At 46.7% G+C, this 22,563-nt stretch overlaps 1 protein-coding gene and 1 pseudogene across 1 annotated transcript in view; one reads left to right on the top strand and one right to left on the bottom strand.

Moving 5' to 3' along the window:
* The window catches only part of ATP6V0A2 (ATPase H+ transporting V0 subunit a2), a 55,182-nt gene extending 34,947 nt beyond the window's left edge, over positions 1-20,235 (bottom strand). The window contains exons 1-4 of the mRNA XM_025403721.1: positions 19,871-20,235; positions 13,856-13,934; positions 2,938-3,035; positions 625-762 (exon numbers count right to left, since the gene is read on the bottom strand). Coding sequence (XP_025259506.1) covers positions 625-762; positions 2,938-3,035; positions 13,856-13,934; positions 19,871-19,987 — 432 coding nt within the window. The 5' untranslated portion in view covers positions 19,988-20,235. The remainder of the gene's footprint in view (positions 1-624; positions 763-2,937; positions 3,036-13,855; positions 13,935-19,870) is intronic.
* Positions 3,791-4,186, top strand: LOC112635529 (annotated as a pseudogene).
* Positions 20,236-22,563: the final 2,328 nt, after the last annotated feature.

Below are 22,563 nucleotides of genomic sequence, written 5' to 3'. Positions count from 1 at the left end.
TTCATTCAATTTTTTTCCCATGCTCATAAAAATTTTTTTCAACCACAAACTAAACCTTTTATAAATATTTAGTATTATACTTGCTTAAAACAACCAACACAGGAATGGCTCTTAAAACTTTATTTAAAGTCATATAATCCAACTGAAAAATAAAACCAAGGTTTAAATTTAATCTCTTAAGTCTGGGCATGGTGGCTCACTCCTGTAATCCCAGCACTTTGGGAGGCCAAGGAAGGCAGATCAACTGAGGTCAGGCGTTCGACACCAGCCTGGCCAACATGGTGAAACCCAATCTCTACTAAAAATACAAAAAATTACAGGCACGGTGGCGGGCACCTGTAATCCCAGCTACTCGGGAGGCTGAGACAGGAGAATGGCGTGAACCCGGGAGGCGGAGGGTGCAGTGAGCTGAGATCCCGCCACTGCCCTCCAGCCTGGGCAACAACAGAAAAATTCTGTCTCAAAAACAAAACATAAAGTTAACTAACTAACTAAATAAATCAATAAATAAATTTAATCTCTTTTAAAAAGCAACATATCTACATAAACTAACAGCAAAATACATAGCCTGTGGGAATGAGATTTTTATAAAATAATTGTATTTCCTCACAAGCTGTTCAGTACCTCAACATTGCGTTTCACAAAGGTTTGTGTCACTCTCAGCATGTGAGTGTACTCAATCAGTTCCAGCAAGTTTTTCCTCAGTTTCTCCTTGTTCTTAGTGACTTCTCTCAGTTCAACCTCGAGCTTCTGCAACTGCTCCTAAAACAAAATAATGGTTACTTAAGCGAGCGGATTACTTCCAAGTGTGATTCCAATAATCTTCATATAGTATAACAGAAACAGTGGCGGTTTTTTTGTTGTTTTGTTTTTGTTTTTGTTTTTGAGATGGAGTCTCCCTCTGTCGCCCAGGCTGGAGTGCGCTGGCACGATCTTGGCTCACTGCAATCTCCACCTTCTGGGATCAAGCGATTCTCCTGCCTCAGCCTTCCCGAGGAGCTGTGACTACAGTTGCACACCACCACGCCCGGCTAATTTTTTTTGTATTTTCAGTAGAGACGAGGTTTCACTATGTTGGCCAGGCTGGTCTCAAACTCTTGACCTCAGGTAATCCACCAACCTCAGCCTCCCTGCCTCTAGTAAAAATACAAAAAAATTAGCTGGGCATGGTGGCATATGCCTGTAATCCCAGCTACACAGGAGGCTGAGGCAGGAGAATCACTTGAACCAAGGAGAAGGAGGTTGCAGTGAGACGAGATGGTGCCACTGCACTCCAGCTTGGGTGATAGAGCAAGACTCCGTCTCAAAATAAATAAATAAATAGGCCCATTTATCGTTTCATACTAATTCTGGTAATTTCTGTGAAATTCACGCCACATATGAGCGAAAACATTCTGGAGGCTGTGATGAGCATGAGACCCCCAAGACTGGCCCTCTTCTCTAACCACAGGCGCTATCATTTCTCTCGGATTTCCTTTGTCTGCTTATCCATATCACACATCAAAGACTCTTCCTCTTTAAGTCTACATTTCCTTTCTTTGCAACACAGAATATGTTTAGATAATCTTTTCTAACATATTTTCCTAGCATATGAGTCTATAGACTCACATTTACACAATTAATTGAGGATAAAAATTTCTGAGAATCGGCCAGGCGCAGTAGCCTACGCCTGTAATCCCAGCATTTTGGGAGGCCAAGGGGGGTGGATCACGAGGTTGAGAGTTCAAGACCAGTCTGGCCAAGATGGTGAAACCCTGTCTCTACTAAAAATACAAAAATTAGCCGGGCGTGGTGGTGCATGCCTGTAATCCCAGCTACTCGGGAGGCTGAGGCAGGAGAATTGCTTGAACCCAGGAGGTGGAGGCTGCAGTGAGCCAATATTGTACCACTGCATGCACTCTAGCCTGGGCGACAGAGCAAGACTCCGTCTCAAAAAAAAAAAAATTTCATGAGAATCTTTAATAATTAGTTACATACTAAACATCCTTAAAAATACTTAAGTATTAAAACAACAGAAGCAAAAATCTGTAAAGCAAATCACTGAGTCAATCAAAACTTATATTCAAACAAATCACTTAACATACTACATTCAATACTTCTGCTTTGCCTTGCAAACACTGTACACAGTCATCACTATGTTTGTAATTGTATCACAAGCAACCCATCGAACAGGCCAAGCCAAATGACTGCTGTTACTCATGTGGTTGGAGAGTTCTCTCTGGAGTCTCCTGCACCAAGTGCTGAAAGACTTCCTCCCAGATAAACACAGAGGAGCCAGCTACCGAATGGTGTCAGGTACACAATGATAATTGTTTTAGAAGAGTCATCAAGAGCTCCGGCCTACTTCACAGGGTGAGGAACAAATTCACGGAGGATATTAATAAACAGAACAGGTGAGTGTTCTCACCAGGGACACGTGTATCCCCAGCACACCAGCCAGCGAACTCAAGGTGACACAACGCTGCTTGCGGCCCACCCGAGACAAGCCACAGACTGCATACCAGCTTCCAAAATTTACAGAGGAAGGGCCAGGGTAAATGCAGGAGGACTGTGAAGGCACACCACCGAAGCCTCAATTCCTTGCACAAGAAGAGGCAGCTAAGGCATGGGTGACCCTGGGATGAGCTTTCTGAAACAGTACAGGATCATCAACCAGGCTTGCTGGCCTGATTCTTGTTGCCTCTGTTCACCACCAGCTGGAAAGGAAGCATATGCCTTACACGGCAAAAGAAAACTGAATTACCATTAAAACTCATCACAGATAATCTATTACTGAGGGTTAATCATAATAGTGGTCTTTAATCTCTCTGCCTAGAGAGATCACCATCTTCCGTGGTTTTGAGAAGAAAGGCAGAAAAGCATTAGACAATATGAAATATGTAAGTAAGCAGCCCCTGAGATCAACGGCTGCAAACAGCTTTGTCAGAAGCAAGTTACCTGCATTTCTAGAACCTGTTTCAGCGGTGGCGCAGGAGGGCTGGTCTCTCCTTCAGGAAGGGGAATATCAGCTCTATTAATTTCCTGAACCAAATACACTGTGAAAATAAAAGTTAAACAATTAGATACTAAAATACATTTCAGTCAGAAATGTATTCAGTACTATAATGCATTCAGTACTATAATACATTTCAGTCAGAAACATTTTAAAGCCCAACCTTTCCCAAGCCATCTAAAAATCAATGTCTAAATGCACAAAAATCTTGCTTGTTCCAACTGACTTATTGGTCACTTTTTGCAACCTTGTTTCCAAAAATAATGCTGCCTAGAGAGATCTGCATGCAGTGACAAAATAAACAACAATGTCTTCTGTCTCTTAGTGACTTAACAAATAAATAAATAGAATGAACAACAACCTGGATAAACCTTTTCTGAAATTCCACCCCATTTTTTTTCATTTCTAATATTCTAGTTAAAGAACTTTGAGTCACAGTCGTCTCCACATGTGCAGAATGAAGCAGAGGTTAGGGGTACGCTTGGAAGTGCAGGAATAACCCAAGTAATAGACCTACAATACCCCTACGGGAGCTGGCAACGTAATTTCTCTGCAGATGTCCTCAGAAAGAGATCGGCATCCATCAGTCCATCAAGAAAATCACAACTACTACCAGGAAACCCACCCAGCACCAAGAGCCAGGCTCTCTTGCAGCTCTCAGTCAGCCCTGAAGCTATGGCTGAGGACAACCTGCACTGCTTCACCAATGAAGTTAAAAACTAGATTCAGAAGCTTGGCTGGGTCTTGCAGTCGCTGCCATCGGCAGTCTGGGGGGCGAGTGTCAGGGTGGCCCTAGAAATGCGCAAGTTCATGAAACCTGGGAAAGTGGTGCCAGTCGTGGCTGGACGCTACTCTGGACACAAAGCCAATCCTCATGAAGAACACTGATGATGGCACCTCAGACTGCCCCGCAGCCACACTCTGGTGGCAAAAATAGACCATTATTCCCACAGTGACAGTTGCCATGGGCAAGAAGATCACCAAGTGGTCAAAGGTCAGGTCTTTTGTGAAGGTTTATAACTATAATGACCTCATGCCCAAAAAGTACCCTGTGGCGATCCCCTTGGACAAAACCATCAGGTCTTCAGAGACTCTGCCCTTAAATGCAAGGCCCAATGGGAGGCCAAGGTCAAGTTCAAAGAGTGGTACAAGACTGGCAAGAACAAGTGGTTCTTCCAGAAGCTGTGGTTTTAGATGTTTTTTGTTTCAGTCATTAAAAATTAAAAAAAAAAAAAACTAGATTCATGAAACTAATAGTACACCAGCCAAAATTAACTACTTTGTTTGGTTTATGTTTTCAATTCCATGAAGCATTCCTTTCCTTAGCCTAAAAGTCACAATACCTGTTAGTCATTATCAGGCCTAATATTTAGAAGTGTTACTAACTGGTTTACAAAGGGAGAGAGGCAGGTAAAGAAGGAAGGAAGAAAAACAAAAAGAAAAGAAACTGTCTTACCAAGATAGCAAAGGAAGCACTGGGCTTAAGAGGTTTCTAGAAATGAATGCAAATTGTTTTAACCAATTTATACTTCTGTCAGGCCTCTGAACCCAAGCTAAGCCTGTGACCTGCACGTATACATCCAGATGGCCTGAAGCAACTGAAGATCCACAAAAGAAGTGAACATAGCCTTAACTGATGACATTCATAGACCACCACTGTGATTTGTTTCTGCCGCACCCTGACAAATGTACTTTGTAATCTCCCCTACCCCTAAGAAGGTTCTTTGTAATTCTCTCGACCCTTGAGAATGTACTTTGTGAGATCCACTCCCTGCCCACAAAACATTGCTCCTAACTCCACCGCCTATCCCAAAACCTATAAGAACTAACGATAATCCCACCACGCTTGCTGACTCTCTTTTCGGACTCAACCCACCTGCGCCCAGGTGAAACAAACAGCCTTGTTGCTCACACAAAGCCTGTTTGGTGGTCTCTTCACACGGCTGCGTGAGACATGGTGTGGAAGACCTGGGTCGGAGGGACTTCTTCGGGAGACCAGCCCCCTGTCCTCGCCCTCACTCTGTGAGGAGATCCACCTACGACCTCGGGTCCTCACACTAACCAGCCCAAGGAACCTCTCACCAATTTCAAATTGGGTAAGCGGTCTTTTCACTCTCTTCTCCAGCCTTTCTCGCTACCCTTCAGTCTCCCTCTGTCACTACACTTCAATCTCCCTGTCTTTCCAATTCCAGTTCTTTTTCCTCTCTAGTAGAGACAAAAGAGACACATTTTATCCGTGGACCCAAAACTCCAGCGCCGGTCACGGACTTGGGAAGGCAGCCTTCCCTTGGTGTTTAATCATTGCGGGGACGCCTGCCTGATTATTCACCCACACTCCACTGGTGCCTGATCTCCGCGGGGACGCCTGCCTTGGTCATTCACCCACATTCCTTTGGTGGCAAGTCAATTGCGGGGACGCCTGCTTTGGCTGCTCACCCACGTTGCAGCCCAGGGCTGCTCCCCACTCCCTTCTCTGTGTCTCTACCCTTCTTTTTAAACTTGCCTCCTTCACTGTGGGCAACCTTCCACCCTCCATTCCTCCTCCTTCTCCCTTAGCCTGTGTTCTCAAGAACTTAAAACCTCTTCAACTCTCACCTGACCTAAAATCTAAGGGTTTTATTTTCTTCTGCAACACCGCATGGCCCCAGTACAAACTCGACAGTAGTTCCAAGTGGCCAGAGAATGGCACTTTTGATTTGTCTATCCTACAAGATCTGGATAATTTTTGTCGAAAAATGGGCAAATGGTCTGAGGTGCCTGACGTCCAGGCATTCTTTTACGCATTGGTCCCTTCCTAGTCTCCGCTCCCAGTGAGACTCGTCCCAAATCTTTCTTCTTTCTCTCCTGGTCTGTTCTTCAGTCTCCACCCCAAGCACTGAGTCCTCTGAATCCTTCTTTTCTATGAACTCATCTGACCTCTCCCCTTCTCCCCAGGCTGCTCCTCGCCAGGCCAAGCCAGGTCCCAATTCTTCCTCAGCCTCTGCTCCCCCACCCTATAATCCTTCTATCACCTCCCCTCCTCACACCTGGTCCGGTTTACAGTTTCGTTCTGCGACTAGCTCTTCCCCACCTGCCCAACAATTTCCTCTTAGAGAGGTGGCTGGAGCTGAAGGCACAGTCAGGGTCCATGTGCCTTTTTCTCTATCAGACCTTCCCCAAATCAGCCAGTGTTTAGGCTCTTTCTCATCAGACCCCACTAAATATAAACAGGAATTCCGATATCTAACTCTGTCCTACAATTTAACCTGGAGTGACTTTAATGTCATCCTAACTTCTACCCTCTCCCCAGATGAACAGGGGAGCCCAATCTCATGCTGATAACTGCCGGCTTCATGAGCCAGACCTCCAGGAAGGCATTAGAGCAGTTCCCTGAAAAGATTCCCAATGAAACTATCAGGCAGATTCCCCAGGTATAGCTAGGCAAGATTACATGGTTTCCTGCCTAGTTTAAGGGCTTAAAAAGGCAGCTTACAAAGCTTTTAATTATGACAAACTTAAAGAAACTACCCAAGGTAAAGACGAAAACCCAGCCCAGTTCATGGCCCGCTTAGCAGCAACCCTTAGACACTTCACCACCCTAGACCCAGAGGGGCCAGAAGGCCGCCTTATTCTTAATGCGCATTTTATCACCCAGTCAGTTCCTGACATTAGAAAAAAGCTTCAAAAATTGGATTCCGGCCCTCAAACCCCACAACAGGAATTAATCAACCTCGCCTTCAAGGTGTACAATAATGGAGAGGAGGCAGCCAGACAGCAATGCATTTCTGAGTTACAGCTACTTGCCTCTGCTGTAAGACAACCCATAACCACGTCTTCAACATACAAGAACTTCAGAACATCCAAGCCACAGCTCCCAGGGGCTCCTTCAAAACATCCCTGTGGACCTTGCTTCAAATGCCAAAAGCCTGGCCACTGGGCCTCAGAAGGCCCACAGCCCAGGATTCCTCCTAAGCTGTGCCCCGTCTGTGCCGGCCCCCACTGCAGGTCAGACTGTCTGACTCACATCACCGCCACTCCTAAAGCCCCTGGAGCCCAAACCCAGCGTTCCTTGGCTGACTCCTTCCCAGATCTCCTCGGCTTGGCAGCTCAAGACTGACGTTGCCTGATTGCCTCGGAAGCCCCCCACCGAGCTTCGGGTAACTCTTACAGTGGAGGGTAAGTCCGTCCCCTGTTTAATCCATACGGAGGCTACCCACTCCACATTACCTTCTTTTCGGGGGCCTGTTTCCCTTGCCTCCATAACTGTTGTGGGTATTGACGGCCAGGCTGCTAAACCTCTTAAAACTCCCCAACTCTGGTGCCAACCTGGACAACATTCTTTTATGCACTCTTTTTTAGTTATCCCCACCTGCCCAGCTCCCTTATTAGGTCAAGACATTTTAACTAAATTATCTGCTTGCCTGACTATTCCTGGGCTACAGCCACATCTCATTGCCACCTTTTCCCCCAGTTCAAAGCCTCCTTCGCATCCTCCCCTTGTATCTCCCCACCTTAATCCACAGGTATGGGACATGTCTACCCGCTCCTTGTGATGGATGACCCCTTACCATCCCATTAAAACCTAATCCCTCTTACCCCGCTCAATGCCAATATCCCATCCCACAGCACACTTTAAAAGGATTAAAGCCTGTTATCACTTGCCTGTTACAGCATGGCCTTTTAAAGCCTATAAACTCTCCTTACAATTCCCCCATTTTACCTGTCCAAAAACCAGACAAGTCTTACAGGTTAGTTCAGGATCTGTGCCTTATCAACCAAATTGTCTTGCCTATCCAACCCGTGGTGCCAAAGCCATATACTCTCCTATCCTCAATACCTCCCTCCACAACCCATTCTGTTCTAGATAAACCTAGATGACCCCATAAATCCTAAATCCTTTCCCCACTCCCCTTTCCATTCCTTAAAAAACAGCCCTAAAAGCTGCTCCCGCACTAGCTCTCCCTAACTCATCCCAACCCTTTTCATTACACACAGCCGAAGTACAGAGCTATGCGGTCAGAATTCTTACACAAGAGCTGGGACCGCACCCCGTAGCCTTTCTGTCCAGACAACTTGACCTTACTGTTTTAGCATAGCCCTCAACTCATGTCTGTGTGCAGCGGCTGCCGCTGCCCTAATACTTTCTGAGGCCCTCAAAAATCACAAACTATGCTCAACTCACTCTCTACAGTTCTCATAATTTCCAAAATCTATTTTCTTCATCATACCTGACACTTTCTGCTCCCTGGCTCCTTCAGCTGTACTCACTCTTTGTTGAGTCTCCCACAGTTACCATTGTTCCTGGCCCCCCACATTATTCCTGATACCACACCTGACCCCCATGACTGTATCCCTCTGATACACCTGACATTCACTCCATTTCCCCATATTTTCTTCTTTCCTGTTCCTCACCCTTACCACACTTGGTTTATTGGTGGCAGTTCCACCAGGCCTAATCACCACACACCAGCAAAGGCAGGCTATGCTATAGTATCTTCCACATCTATCATTGAGGCCACCACTCTGCCCCCCTCCACTACCTCTCAGGAAGCCGAACTCACTGCCTTAATTCAAGCCCTCACTCTTGCAAAGGAATTACGCATCAATATTTATACTGACCCTAAATACGCCTTCCATATCCTGCACCACCATGCTGTCATATGGGCAGAAAAGAGGTTTCCTCACTACGCAAGGGTCCTCCATCATCAATGCCTCTTTAATAAAAACTCTTCTCGGCCGGGCGCGGTGGCTCAAGCCTGTAATCCCAGCACTTTGGGAGGCCGAGATGGGCGGATCACGAGGTCAGGAGATCGAGACCATCCTGGCTAACACGGTGAAACCCCGTCTCTACTAAGAAATACAAAAAATAGCCGGGCGAGGTGGCAGCGCCTGTAGTCCCAGCTACTCGGGAGGCTGAGGCCGGAGAATGGCGTGAACCCGGGAGGCGGAGCTTGCAGTGAGCTGAGATCCGGCCACTGCACTCCAGCCTGGGCGACAGAGCGAGACTCCGTCTCAAAAAAAAAAAAAAAAAAAAAAAAAAAAAAAAAACTCTTCTCAAGGCTGCTTTACTTCCAAAGGATGCTGGAGTAATACACTGCAAGGGCCACCAAAAGGCATCAGATCCCATCGCTCAGGGCAACGCTTATGCTGATAAGGTAGCTAAACAAGCAGCTAGCATTCCAACTTCTATAACCCAAGGCCAGCTTTTCTCCTCCTCATTGGTCACTCCCACCTACTCCCCTACTGAAACGTCCACCTATCAATCTCTTCCCACACAAGGCAAATGGTTCTTCGGCCAAGGAAAATATCTCCTTCCAGCCTCACGGGTCCATTCTATTCTGCCGTCATTTCATAACCTCTTCCACGTAGGTTACAAGCTGCTAGCCTGCCTCTTAGAACCTCTCATTTCCTTTCCATCGTGGAAATCTATCCTTAAGGAAATCACTTCTCAGTTGTTCCATCTGCTATTCTACTACTCAGGCCCTCTCCCTTCCCTACACATAAAGCTCAGGGATTTGCCCCTGACCAGGACTGGCAAACTGACTTTACTCACATGCCCCGAGTCAGGAAACTAAAGTACCTCTTGGTCTGGCTAGACACTTTCCTGGATTGTTAGAGGCCTTTCCCACAGTGTCTGAGAAGACCACCGCAGTTATTTCTTCCCTTCTGTCAGACATAAGTCCTTGGTTTGGCCTTCCCACCTCTATACAGTCCGATAAGGGACCAGCCTTTATCAGTCAAATCGCTCAAGCAGTTTCTCAGGCTCTTGGTATTTAGTGGCTCATGGTTTTACCTCAAATTGCCACCCCTTATGTCTCTCTTGAAGTGGATAGAAGATCTTCAGTGGCACGGTACCCTCCAAACTTTCAACCTGATGAAGTCCTGTTCTTTACTTTTATATTCACTCTTATTCTGGTTCCCATTCTCCTCTACCTCTCCCCAGCTATCTCCACCACCCTATCAAACTCACTCTCTCCTAGTCGTTTCTAATCCTTCTTTAACAAACAATTGCTGGCTTTGCATTTCTCTTTCCTCCAAAATCAACGAGGCCCTGACTTACTCACTGATAAAAAAAAAAAAAGAGGAGGGACTCTGTATATTTTTAAATGAAGAGTGTTTTCACCTAAATCAATCTGGCCTGGTATATGACAACATAAAAAAACTCAAGGATAGCACTCACTAGCCAACCAAGCAAATAATTATGCTGAACCCCCTTGGACACTCTGTAATTGGATGTCCTGGGTACTCCCAGTTCTTAGTCCTTTAATACCTGTTTTTCTCCTCCTCTTATTTGGACCTTGTGTCTTTCATTTAGTTTCTCAATTCATACAAAACCGCATCCAGGCCATCACCAATAATTCTATATGACAAATGCTCCTTCTAACTGTTTGGGTGAAGGAGAAAGGACAAGATGGAGGAAGGTGAACAAGAAGGCATAATCCATGTTGCTTCCAGGTTCTTCCTCACCAACTTTCCCGCGCGCGGGAAGATGCAGATCAACCGAGCATGCTCCAGGTGATGTCAATCCGAAGAGATCAAAACTTACCCGGCCACGCCTATGGAGACGCCCCTATCACGCCCTTATCCTGCCCACTGCCCTCCCCCTTCCAGTACCAATGCATAAAAGTCTGCCACTGGCAGGAGCCAGCGTGACTTCTTCGGCCCCCGCATTTGTGGACCGGAGAACATCACCCGAGAGCGCCGGCGCGACTTCCCTGGCCCCCCACACCTGAGGACCAGAGAACCTCGTCCGAGAGTGTATGCATATTTGCAATAAAAGACTGCCACTTTCTTATGTACTTTGGCCTCATGTTTAATTACTTAGCTCTCCTAAATTAAGTTACATTAAATTAAAACAGTTAGTGCCAAATTAAATTAAATTAAAACACTAACAACCCCACAATATCACCCCTTGCCCCAAAATCTTTCTTCAGTTGAATCTCCCCCACTGTAGGTTCCCATGCTGACCCTAATCCCACTCGAAGCAGCCCTGAGAAACATCACCCATTATCTCTCTATACCACCCCCAAAATTTTTTGCTGCTCCAACACTTCACTATTTTGTTTTGCTTTTCTTATTAATATAAGAAGATAGGAATGTCAGGCCTCTAAGCCCAAACTAAGCCATCATATCCCCTATGACCTGCATGTATACATCCAGATGGCCCGAAGCAACTGAAGATCCACAAAAGAAGTGAAAATAGCCTTAACTGATGACATTCCACCATTGTGATTTGTTTCTGCCCCACCCTAACTGATCAATGTACTTTGTAATCTCCCCCACCCCTGAGAAGGTTCCTTGTAATTCTCCCCACCATTGAGAATGTGCTTTGTGAGATCCACTCCCTGCCCGCAAAACATTGCTCCTAACTCCACCACCTATCCCAAAACCTATAAGAACTAATGATAATCCCACCACCCTTTGCTGACTCTCTTTTTGGACTCAGCCCACCTGCACCCAGGTGAAATAAACAGCCTTGTTGCTCACACAAAGCCTGTTTGGTGGTCTCTTCACACGGACGTGTGAGACAACTTCAATTTATTCTTTTTTTTTTTTTAAAGAGACAGGGGTCTCACTATGTTGCCCCAGGCTGGCCTCGAACTCCTGGGCTCAAGAGAGCCTCCCACCCCTACCTTCAGAGTAACTGAGACTATAGGCATGTGTACCACCATGCCTGGTGTACACCTAAATTTCCCTGAGAGGTCCTTTTTCACTGTTTTAAGTCTGCATTCTTATGGGGTCATACTCTGCTGCCCAGGCTGGAGTACAGTGGTGTGTCATCCTGGCCCGCAATAACCTCAAACTCCTGGGCTCAAGCAATTCTCTCATCTCAGCCTCCCGAGTAGCTAAGACTACAGGCACAAGCCACCATGCCTGGCTAATTTTATTTTTTGTGGAGACAGGGTCTCAGTATGTTGCCCAGACTGGTCTCAAACTCCTGGACTTAAGTGATCCTCCCACCTTGGCCTCCCAAAGTGCTGGAATTATATGCATGAGTTATCATGCCCAGCCCTGCATTCTTTTGAAACAGTTTAAGCTACAGGAAGTCCTGGATATGCCTAATGTGTTATCACATTTGCCCTGCCTTTAAAAACCTCATCCTGTAGACACCATCTGTCCAATGATTCACCCAGGTTGCAAAGACAGGAATATGATGCCACTAACATACATGAGCCATAAAAATAACTGGACCTCAAGCAATATGACTAGGACTAGATTTCAGATGACTAAAATTTCCTGTTACTCTTAAAAATCCCCAATTTAAACAAATAGGCCGGGTGTGGTGGCTCACGCCTGTAATCCCTAAACTTTGGGAGGCCGAAGCCGGAGGATCGCCTGAGGTCAGGAGTGTAAGGTCAGTGGACAGAAAGGAAGAATAGACCCAAAGTCAGGCGAGTAAGTTTACTGAACCTGCCAGCTGCTCCACCACAGAGGAGGCAGCCTTGAACTTACAAAATGAAGGGTTTGTATGGGGGAGAGAGACCCTGGGGTCGTTTGTTGATTAACTTTGCCATATATCACCTTGTGACCTTTATGGTAGCAGCTAGGTGAAGGAACTTACAGTAGGCAAAGTTTGTTTAGGCTTTCCAGACCTCCCCCTGTGCAGTCCGGATAGTTTGTAATTGTGGTTTGCTTATTGCAGGAAGATCTGATAAGTGAAGTCTGCTGGCTTCACTTCCGTGCCTAGATAAGGGCTTAGAAACGTAAAGGGGCTCAGGGGGAAGGGTGGGCGACACAGAGAGGAGTTGCAGAGCATAAGGGGGAGTGGTGGGCAGCACAGAGAGGTTTGGGGCAAGTATTAGCAGTACCAAGAAGCTTTTTTGGGGCAGTTTGTCCCTAACAAGGAGTTCGAGACCAGACTGGCCAACATGGTGAAACTCCATCTCTACTAAAAATACCAAAATTAGCCAGGTGTGGTGGCACACACCTATAGTCCCAGCTACTAGGGAGGCTGAGGCAGGAGAATCGCTGGAACCCACGAGGCAGAGGCTGCAGTGAGCCGACATCATGCCACTGCACTCTAGCCTGGGTGACGAAGCGAGACTCCATCTCAAAAAAAAACCAAAAAACAAGCTTTGTCCTTCAGTTGACTGTTATTTTCCCTCCACTTCAGTGAGAACGTCAAGGCTTGATTTGATAATATCAGGCTAAGATGGGAAAGATTTTAGAGATAAAAGAAGTGGCCCTGGGCTACTGAGTTGAAATGGTTAACAATCAGCACTGATAGAACACTGGCAAAGGAAGCCCTGAGAAAAAGGAAATTATTGTCAACCAATCCATCTGCCATTTTCTGCCTCCCTTGTTCCTTGATAAAATTTTAAATTAAGCAACTTATTAACATGTACAATGTTTTTAAGTTATAATAAACTACAAGGGATCGGTTAAATAAGCCATGGCACATTAATATTAATACAATCAAATACTATGCTGCCATCAAAAACGACGATGGGCCAGAATCTATGTCTACTAATATTAATACAATCAAATACTATGCTGCCGTCAAAAACGACGATGGGCCAGAATCTATGTCTACTAATATTAATACAATCAAATACTATGCTGCCGTCAAAAACGATGATGGGCCGAAATCTATGTCTACTGACACGAAAAGATGTTACAGTATAGTAAGCACTGTCAAGTAAAAAACAAGGGTGACAACAAAATAACCAGGCCGTTATGTTTATAAATTTTTACTTTAATAGATGAATTAAAAACACAGAAAAATAATATATGCCTACATAACTGTGATTACTTCTGAATGATGAGAATACAATTTCTTTTTTTCCTTTCTGCTTCTCTATATTTTCCGGTATTTCTAAACCAAACAAGGTTTGCCTATATAAAGGTAATTATTTAATTTACTAAATCAGAAAATAAACTTACCCAATATTCGCTCTAGCTCTTCACACCTCTTCACTTCTCCAACAAATTTTCTTTGGAAAGTACTTATGTTCTGGTTGAGCTGAGAAATGGATGAAAAATATGGCTTAAATTTCTAAAATTTAAAAATACGTTTATGTAAAAAATAAAACATCACCAAAGTGTGGGGGACATACGCTCTTATATACTATTGAATGGAACTATAAACTGACACAACTTTCTGGAGAGCAATCTATCAACTCTTATCAGAAAAGCCTGAAAATCCAGCCAGGCCAACACCATGAAACCCCAAGTCTGCCAAAAATACAAAAATTAGGCCAGGTGCGGTGGCTCACACCTGTAATCCCAGCACTTTGGGAGGCGGATCAGTTGAGGTCAGGAGTTCCAGACCAGCCTGGCCAACATGGTGAAATCCCATCTCTATGAAAACACAAAAATTAGCCAAGCATGATGGCAGGTACCTGTAATTCCAGCTACTCGGTAGGCTGAGGTGGAAAAATCACTTGAACCCGGGAAGCGGAGGTTGCAGTGAGCCAAGATCGTACCATTGCACTCCAACCTGGGCAACAGGGCAAGGCACTATCTCAAAAAAAAAAAAAAAAAATTAGCCGGGCATGGTGGCGCACCTGAGTAACCCAGCTACTTGGAAGGCTGAGGCACAAGAATTGCTTGAGCCCAAGAGGCAGAGGTTGGATGGAGCCAAGACTGCACCACTGCACTCCAGCCCAGGTGACAGAGTGAGACCCTGTCTCAAAAAAAGAAAAAATCCTGAAAATGATTATTTGCCCAGCAATACCCCATGAAGAAATTTAACCTAAGGAAAAAGCTATGGAAACAGATAAAAATTTATCTATGACAACATCAATCTCAGGGAAAAAGAAAAAATGATAACCCAAAAATCCAACAATAGAAAACTGGTTAAAGAAATTACAGTCAGCATAGTTAAAGAAATTATAGCCAGGCACAGCAGCTCGCATTGATAATCCCAGCACTTTGGGAGGCTGAGGTGGGAGGACTACTTGAGGCCAGTAGTTTGAGGCCAGCCTGGGCAACATGGTGAGACACCATCTCTACAAAAAATAAAAACGTAGCCAGGCCTAGTGGTGCACGCCTGTGGTCCCAGCTGCTCAAAAGGCTACGGCAGGAGGCAAGCCTTGAGCCCAGGAGGTCGAGACCACAGTGGGCAGTTATCACACCACTGCACTCTAGCCTGGGTGACAGGGCAAGAGCCTGTCCCAAAACAAAAAAGAAAGAAAGGAGAGAAAAGAAATTACAGTCTATATCCACACAATGGAATGTTACTTAGCAATAAAAAGGAATGAACTATTGACCCATGCAACAACAGGGATGACTTTCTCTTTTTTTTTTTGACACGGAGTTTCGCTCTGTCGCCCAGGCTGGAATGCAGTGGCAGGATCTCAGCTCACTGCAACCTCCACCTTCTAGGTTCAAGCGATTCTCCTGCCTCAGCCTCCCGAGTAGCTGGGTTTACAGGCACGTGCCATCACGCCCAGTTAATTTTTGTATTTTTAGTAGAGACGGGGTTTCGCCACGTTGGCCAGGCTGGTCTGGAACTCCTGACCTCAGGTGATTCACCCGCCTTGGCCTCCCAAAGTGCTAGGATTATAGGCATGAGCCACTGCATCCACCCTGGATGACTTTCATACTAAATGAAAGCAGCCAGACACAAGAGGTCACATACTGTGTGATTCCACTCATATGGAATGTCCAGAAAAAACAACCCTAGAGGCAGCAAGCAGATTAGTGGGTGCTGGGGGCAGGGGGGGCGGGGGTAGAAATAAGGATTAACTAAAATAGGCAATGGATGCATGACTCCATAAACTTTATTTTTTTTTTAGACAGGGTCTCACTGTTACCCAGGCTGAAGTCCAGTGGCGTGATCTCGGCTCACTGCAACCTCTGCCTTCCGGGTTCAAGTGATTCTCCTGCCTCACCCTCCAGAGTAGCTGGGATTACAGGCAGGTGCCACCCTACCCGGCTAATTTTTGTATTTTGGGTAGAGATAGGGTTTTGCCATGTTGCTCAGGCTGGTCTCAAACTCCTGGGCTCAAGTGATCTGCCTGCCTCAGCCTCCCAGAGTTTACAGGTGTGAGTCACTGCACCCGGCCTCCATAAACTTTCTAAAAACAATGGGTAAACTCTAAGATACACCTCAATAAAGTTGTGTAAAAATTATGGTTCAGCCATATAACTGATGACTCTGCACTTATCAAAAATGATATTTTAAATGACAAGGTATTTGATTATATTAAGAAATGTTATTTAAATTTTCGAGTAAAATGTTGGTAATAATTTTTTATCTTTTAGGCCAGGCCCAGTGGCTCATGTTTGTAATCCCAGCACTCTGGGGGGCCAAGGTAGGTGGATCACTTGAGGTTAGGAGTTCGAAACCAGCCTGGCCAACATGGCGAAATCCTGTCTCTACTAAAAATAAAAAATTAGCCAGGCATGGTGGCGAGCACCTGTAATCTCAGCTGCTCGGGAGGCTGAGGCATGAGAATCACTTGAATCTGGGAGGCAGAGGTTGCAGTGAGCCAAGATCGCACCACTGCACTCCAGCCTGGGTGAAAGACTGAAATTCCATCTCAAAATATATATATATATATAATCTTTTAGAGATACTTGTTGAAAAGTTAAATTATTTATCTTGGATTTGCTTCAAAATGATCTAGTCTGGGAGGTGAGAAAAAACTAAGTTTACATTATGGGTACATGGGGGTACACTGTACTCTTCCCTCTACTTCTTATAATACAAAGTTTAAAACAATTTTTAAAAGTTGTAAAAGAACATTTAATAAAATTAGGAAGTTAGTCATGATTTCTGTGTAAAGCAGATTAGGATGTTTTCAGTGTGGTTCAAATTATTTAAAAGTACACATATATGGACATTTTTAAACATTATTAGAGAAATGTTGATTGTCCAGTATTAGCCAAAAAGTTAAAGTTAATTTCTAGGCGTTGGGATCATGCAAGCTATGTTCCTATTCTTACGTTTTCCACATTTCTCACAATGGACATCTATTACTTTCACACCTTAAAAATTTACAGTAATCGTTCATGTTGAAAGCCATTTAAGACACAAAATTTATCTTTATTCCATTTGGATTTGTACTGGACACTCTCAAGAAACAGTTAAGCTACAACTTGACATGAAACTGCTCAACCTGATAAGTGTCTACCCCAAATGTTCAGTTCTTGTTCGTTTTTTGGGGACTTTTTTAAAAAGAATTAACCAGAAGAAAGATAAAAATTCTAATTTCACTCCTGTTTATCACCTTCTCATTCACTTCTGGAGGTCAAACTAAAAGTAACCACTTCCAAGTTGCTAATGATTCAGACACAATCTAGTTCTATGGAAATTGTTGGAAAGGAAGTTCTGCATCTAAAGTTGTCGCAGGATACGACTTCTCAGCTTCCATTTTCTTCCTTCAATATCAAATAGTACTTAACTCTAAATGGACATGATGTTTCTACAAATAGTAGAATCTTTATTTATAAAGAGGTAAATTTCTGTGGCAATAATACAAACATGGATTTGACATACATACACCACCATCCCCAGCTTACATATATTAACTTTTTTTGTTGTTGTTTTTTATTTTTGAGACGGAGTCTCACCCTGTCACCAGGCTGGAGTGCAGTGGCGCGATCGCAGCTCACTGCAACCTCCCCCTCCCGGGCTGAAGTGATTCTCCAGACTCAGCCTCCTGAGAGTAGCTAGGACTACAGGCACGCCCCACCATGCCCAGCTAATTTTTGTATTTTTAGTAGAGGCAGGGTTTCACCATGTTGGCCAGGATGGTCTCGAACTCCTGGCCTCATGATCCGCCCATCTTGGCATCCCAAAGTGCAGGGATTACAGGCGTGAGCCACCACACCCAGCCATATTAACTTTTGTTTTCTATTGCGTGGGTTCTTTTACAAATTTGGGGTTTTTTTCCCCTTTTAGAGCAGCACCCTAATTCAGGGCTAATGGAATAAGGTATATTTTAATGTAGATTCAATTCAAGGCACATTAAACCTAGTAAAACCGGCAGAGGAGACCTGGTGCTGTTTGTCCTGATATTCACACCCATTGATACTCCCACTTCAGCTGAAGGACTAAAGAGGAAACCTGTTCTTAGACTGAGAACTGTTACAAAAGGAGAACTTTCCCTTCAGGGAGTCCTCCCCATCAGCTGAATGACCTTTCTTTTCCAGGTCTTCCCACTAGCTGTCACCACGGAAGTCACCACCTGCCCCCCTTTCCCTTGCAAGGGTTACTAACAGTGATCTCATCTGGTCACCACAAAGTCAGTAGGAAACTCAGGCTGAAGACACACTGAAAACCTAGCACCACACAAGAGCTCATCACAGCAACCTTAGTTTTACTTCCTTCTGGAATAAGACGAACAGCACTTTCTTCTCCTTTCACTGACATTCAGTTAAAAAGGATCCCAGGTACACTCTATGACCGGAGGTAGTGGCGCTTATTGAAACTGGAATCTTTGTAGTGATTAGTGCGTTTGCTCAAACCTGTAAGACTGAAGTGTGGTAAGCGTCTTGGCTTGAGTACTAACCAGATGGAAAACATCCACCTGTTACAAATGGAGGAGCCTGTTGCGCCTGCAACTGCTGCCTGAATCTTTTGGGTGCTACTCACAGCTCAGGGCAGCATCCACCAGGTGAATGGGTACAACTGCAGAAGTGGCTCCAAGAAGCAAGAACCGCCCTGCATCTTACCTGCACCCTCGCCTGTCACTCAGGAGTTTCTCCATGACTTTGCAACTGCCTAATGGGGCTGATCTGGTATTAGATATCGGATATCAACGGATATCAGATCTGGGGTAGGGCTGTTCCCTTTTGAAATTAAGGACACCTTAGGAGGATCAAGGGAAACAGTCAGGAGATGAAAGTGGTGGCCAGGAAATAAAATATTCGCCTGAGTGGATTTCAATTCAGTCAGTAAGTACTTGTTTCACCGTCTCCCTTCCACACCCTGTTCTTTGCCTTCTTAGCACTTATCACAGCTTATAATCAGAGTGTGTTTAATCTGTCTCCTCCCACACTGGGAGCTCCAGGAACACAGGGACTGTGTCTGCCTTGTTCACCACCGAGTCCCCAGCACCAAAAACTGCCTGAACATAGCGGGCAGTCAAGAAAAGCCTGTTTATTCAACAAATGCCTATCGATGCCAATGACTGCCAAGGACTGTGTTAAGGTCCTTACTCTCAGAGGTTGACAGTCCTTGGTGGAGACAAACAATAAACAAGTAAATGGACAGACAGACAAATGTTTATTATTACTTTCTGGGGAGACAGCTTCCAATTGACAAATAATGACTGAATTCTTAAGTCCTTACACACAATAGTATGTACAGCATTACGCATCAGTGACCAAAACAGACAAAATTCCCTCTCCTCAAGGAGATGACAGCTTTTCCCCATTTCAGGCTCTGTCTGGGCTTCTCCTGTTCCCTCCAACGAGGACCCTCTCCCCAGATCTTCCCCAAGGCTGGCTCCTTTCTATTTGGGTCTCAGCTGAAATATCACCTTCTCCAAGAGGCTTCCTTGACTACCCCTTCAAACGTACCTCCCACCCGAATCATCTTCACACCAACCCGTTTTTTCTTTACGACAAACATTTTCTGGTTGACGTATTTATTTGGTTAACGCGCCCCTCTCACCCCCGTTAAGTTCCAAAAGGACTCCAAGAGGCCTTTGTGGGATTTGTTCTCCCGCTAAGCTCGGTGCCCCGAGCCGATGAAGACCACACAGGGGAAATCCTAACTAACTGGGGCAAAGCAACCGCGGACCACACAGATGGCCGGCGACCCTGGAGTCAGCCCCGCGCTCCGAGAAGCTTTGGCCGTTGAGGTGGGGCGTCAGCTTCCCCATCTGGGCAATGGGGACGGGGCGCGCCATTCCTCGCTGCTCCCCGCGGGAGGGCCCCAGAGATGCGCGGGATGGGGAGCGCCAGGAAAGCAGGTGCGGCCCGCGTCTCCCGGGCGACACTCACGTCTCGGAACTGGACCAGGCCCTTCTCGCCCAGGGCGCTGAGACACTCGTAGGCCGTGCCTGACTGCAGGAAGAGCTGCGCCAGGCACATGGTCTCGCTCCGGAACAGGGACCCCATGGCGGGCCGACCCGCGCCCGGAGGGGCTCGACGGGCAGCAGCGGCTCCGAACCGCGCAGGCCCACACACTCAGCCGGTGCGGCCCGGGCCTCGAACTCTTCCTGTGGCCTGGCCGCGGCCCCGCACCGTGGGGCTCCAGGCTGCAGCGGCCGCCCCCAGTTCTGCCACCGCGGCTGCCTCTCCAGCTGCCGCCACAGCAGTCCGCGAGGTCCCGCCCCCGAGCTACCGCCGGTTCCGGTTCCGCCCCCGCGTCCCGTCCCCCCCGCCGGCCAACCAATGGGCGCCCGAGGTTGCGGCCGCACGCCGTGGCAGCAGGGCCAACCAGCGCGAACCCGGCGGAGACGACCGCCGCAGCTGTAGCTCAGCTAGACCGGACGCAGAGGTGCATCCCACGCAGCTCCTCGGCTTACCTGGAGGAGTCTTGCCGAGTGTGCACGCCGCGAAGCTCACCCCTTCCTAGGGCACGACCGTGTGCTGCTGCTGCTGCCGTGTGTGTGTGTGTGTGTGTGTGTGTGTGTGTGTGTGTGTGTGTGTGTGTGTGTGTGNGTGTGTGTGTGTGTGTGTGTGTGTGTGTGTGTGTGTGTGTGTGTGTGACAGAATCTCGCTCTGTCGCCCAGGCTGGAGGGCAGTGGCGCGATCTCGGCTCACTGAAACCTCTGCCTCCCAGGTTCAAGCGATTCTCCAGCCTTAGACTCCCGAGTAGCTCGGACTACAGGGGCGCGCCACCGCGTCCAGCTAATTTTTTTGTATTTTTAGTAGAGACGGGGTTTCATCATGTTGGCCAGGCTGGTCTCAAACTCCAGACCTCAGGTGATCCGCCTGCCTCGGCCTCCCCAAGTGCTGGGATTACAGGTGTAAGCCACCGCGCCCGGCCCTGCTGCTGCTTTTTTATGGACAGGGTTTCCCTCTGTGGCCCAGAGTGTAGTGCAGTGGCACAAGCTCGGCTCTCTGCAACCTTGACCTCCTGAGCTCAAGCGATCCTCCCACCTCAGCCTCTGGAGGAGCTGGGATTACAGACACGCGACAATCACACCCGGCTAATTTTTTTAAAAAATGTTTATAGAGGCCGGGCGCGGTGGCTCAAGCCTGTAATCCCAGCACTTTGGGAGGCCGAGACGGGCGGATCACGAGGTCAGGAGATCGAGACCATCCTGGCTAACACAGTGAAACCCTGTCTCTACTAAAAAATAGAAAAAAAATAGCCGGGCGAGGTGGCGGGCGCCTGTAGTCCCAGCTATAGGGAGGCTGAGGCAGGAGAATGGCGTAAACCTGGGAGGCGGAGCTTGCAGTGAGCTGAGATCCGGCCACTGCACTCCAGCCTGGGCGACAGTGCGAGACTCCCTCTCAAAAAAAAAAAAAAAAAAAAAATGTTTATAGAGAAGGGGTTTCATCATGTTGGCCAAGCTGGTCTCGAACTCCTGAACTCAAGCGATCCTCTCGCCTCGGCCTCCCAAAGCGCTGGGTTACAGGTGTGAGCCGCCGCCCGGCCGGATCCTGGGCTTCTTCATGAAGTTGGAGTGTGCAGCCAGCATCCCAATCCAATTTTCAAACGTTTCCCACTGACCTCGCAAGACGACTCCTGCTCAGTTGCAGTCTCCCCTTCCCGCCCGGCCTGGCCACCACAGGACAATTTTGTCTCGATAGATTTGCCAGCTCCAGGCTTGTCCTGTCGATGGAATCTCACGGCACCCAGTGTGTGTTCCCCACACCGACTGGGAAGCAGGAGTCTCTGCTCACATATCCCCTCCCTTGAGACTGTCTCTGGCCCTTCTACTTTGGAGTCACATCCTTGTTCTGTTTCCTTCACTGCACCTGCCACCATCTGAAATTATCTTGTCTGTGTGTTAGTGCCAGTCTTCCCTGCTAGATTGGAAGCTCCACCAAGGTGGGGACAATGTTTCTGCCACTGCGGTATCTCCAAGCCCTAGCACATAGTAGCCACTCAATAAATAGTTCATGAATGCATACAGAAACATATAAACTTAGAAAAGTTAAAATCATAGACACCCCAGATCCCATTCTACTGCGAAACTGGGTTTTTTCCCTATTTTAAGTACAAAAGGTGTCCTCACAAAATCAGGCTAAACCTGTCATTTGGAAGTTTTAAATTTATTTTCCATAAATATCTGAAATCCAAAGCTAGTTATACCAGGCTGGGTGCCCTGGCTCACTCCTGTAATCCCAGCACTTTGGGAGGCCGAGGTGGGTGGATCACTTGAGGTCAGGAGTTCGAGACCAGCCTGGCCAAAATGGCGAAACCCTGTCTCTACTAAAAAAAAAATACAAAAATTGGCCAGGCGCGGTGGCTCACGCCTGTAATCCCAGCACTTTGGGAGGCCGAGGCCGGCAGATCACGAGGTCAGGAGATCGAGACCATCCTGGCTAACATGGTGAAACGCCGTCTCTACTAAAAATACAAAAAATTAGTGGGGCCTGTGGTGGGCGCCTGTAATCCAGGCTGCTCGGGAGGCTGAGGCGGGAGAATGGCGTGAACCCGGGAGGCGGAGCTTGCAGTGAGCCGAGATCGCACCACTGCACTCCAGCCTGGGCGACAGAGCGAGACTCCGTCTCAAAAA

Source organism: Theropithecus gelada, chromosome 11, assembly GCF_003255815.1.
Source record: "Theropithecus gelada isolate Dixy chromosome 11, Tgel_1.0, whole genome shotgun sequence".
NCBI lineage: Eukaryota > Metazoa > Chordata > Mammalia > Primates > Cercopithecidae > Theropithecus > Theropithecus gelada.
Note: the sequence above shows the minus strand (reverse complement) of the source record. Positions and strands in the feature narration are given on the sequence as shown.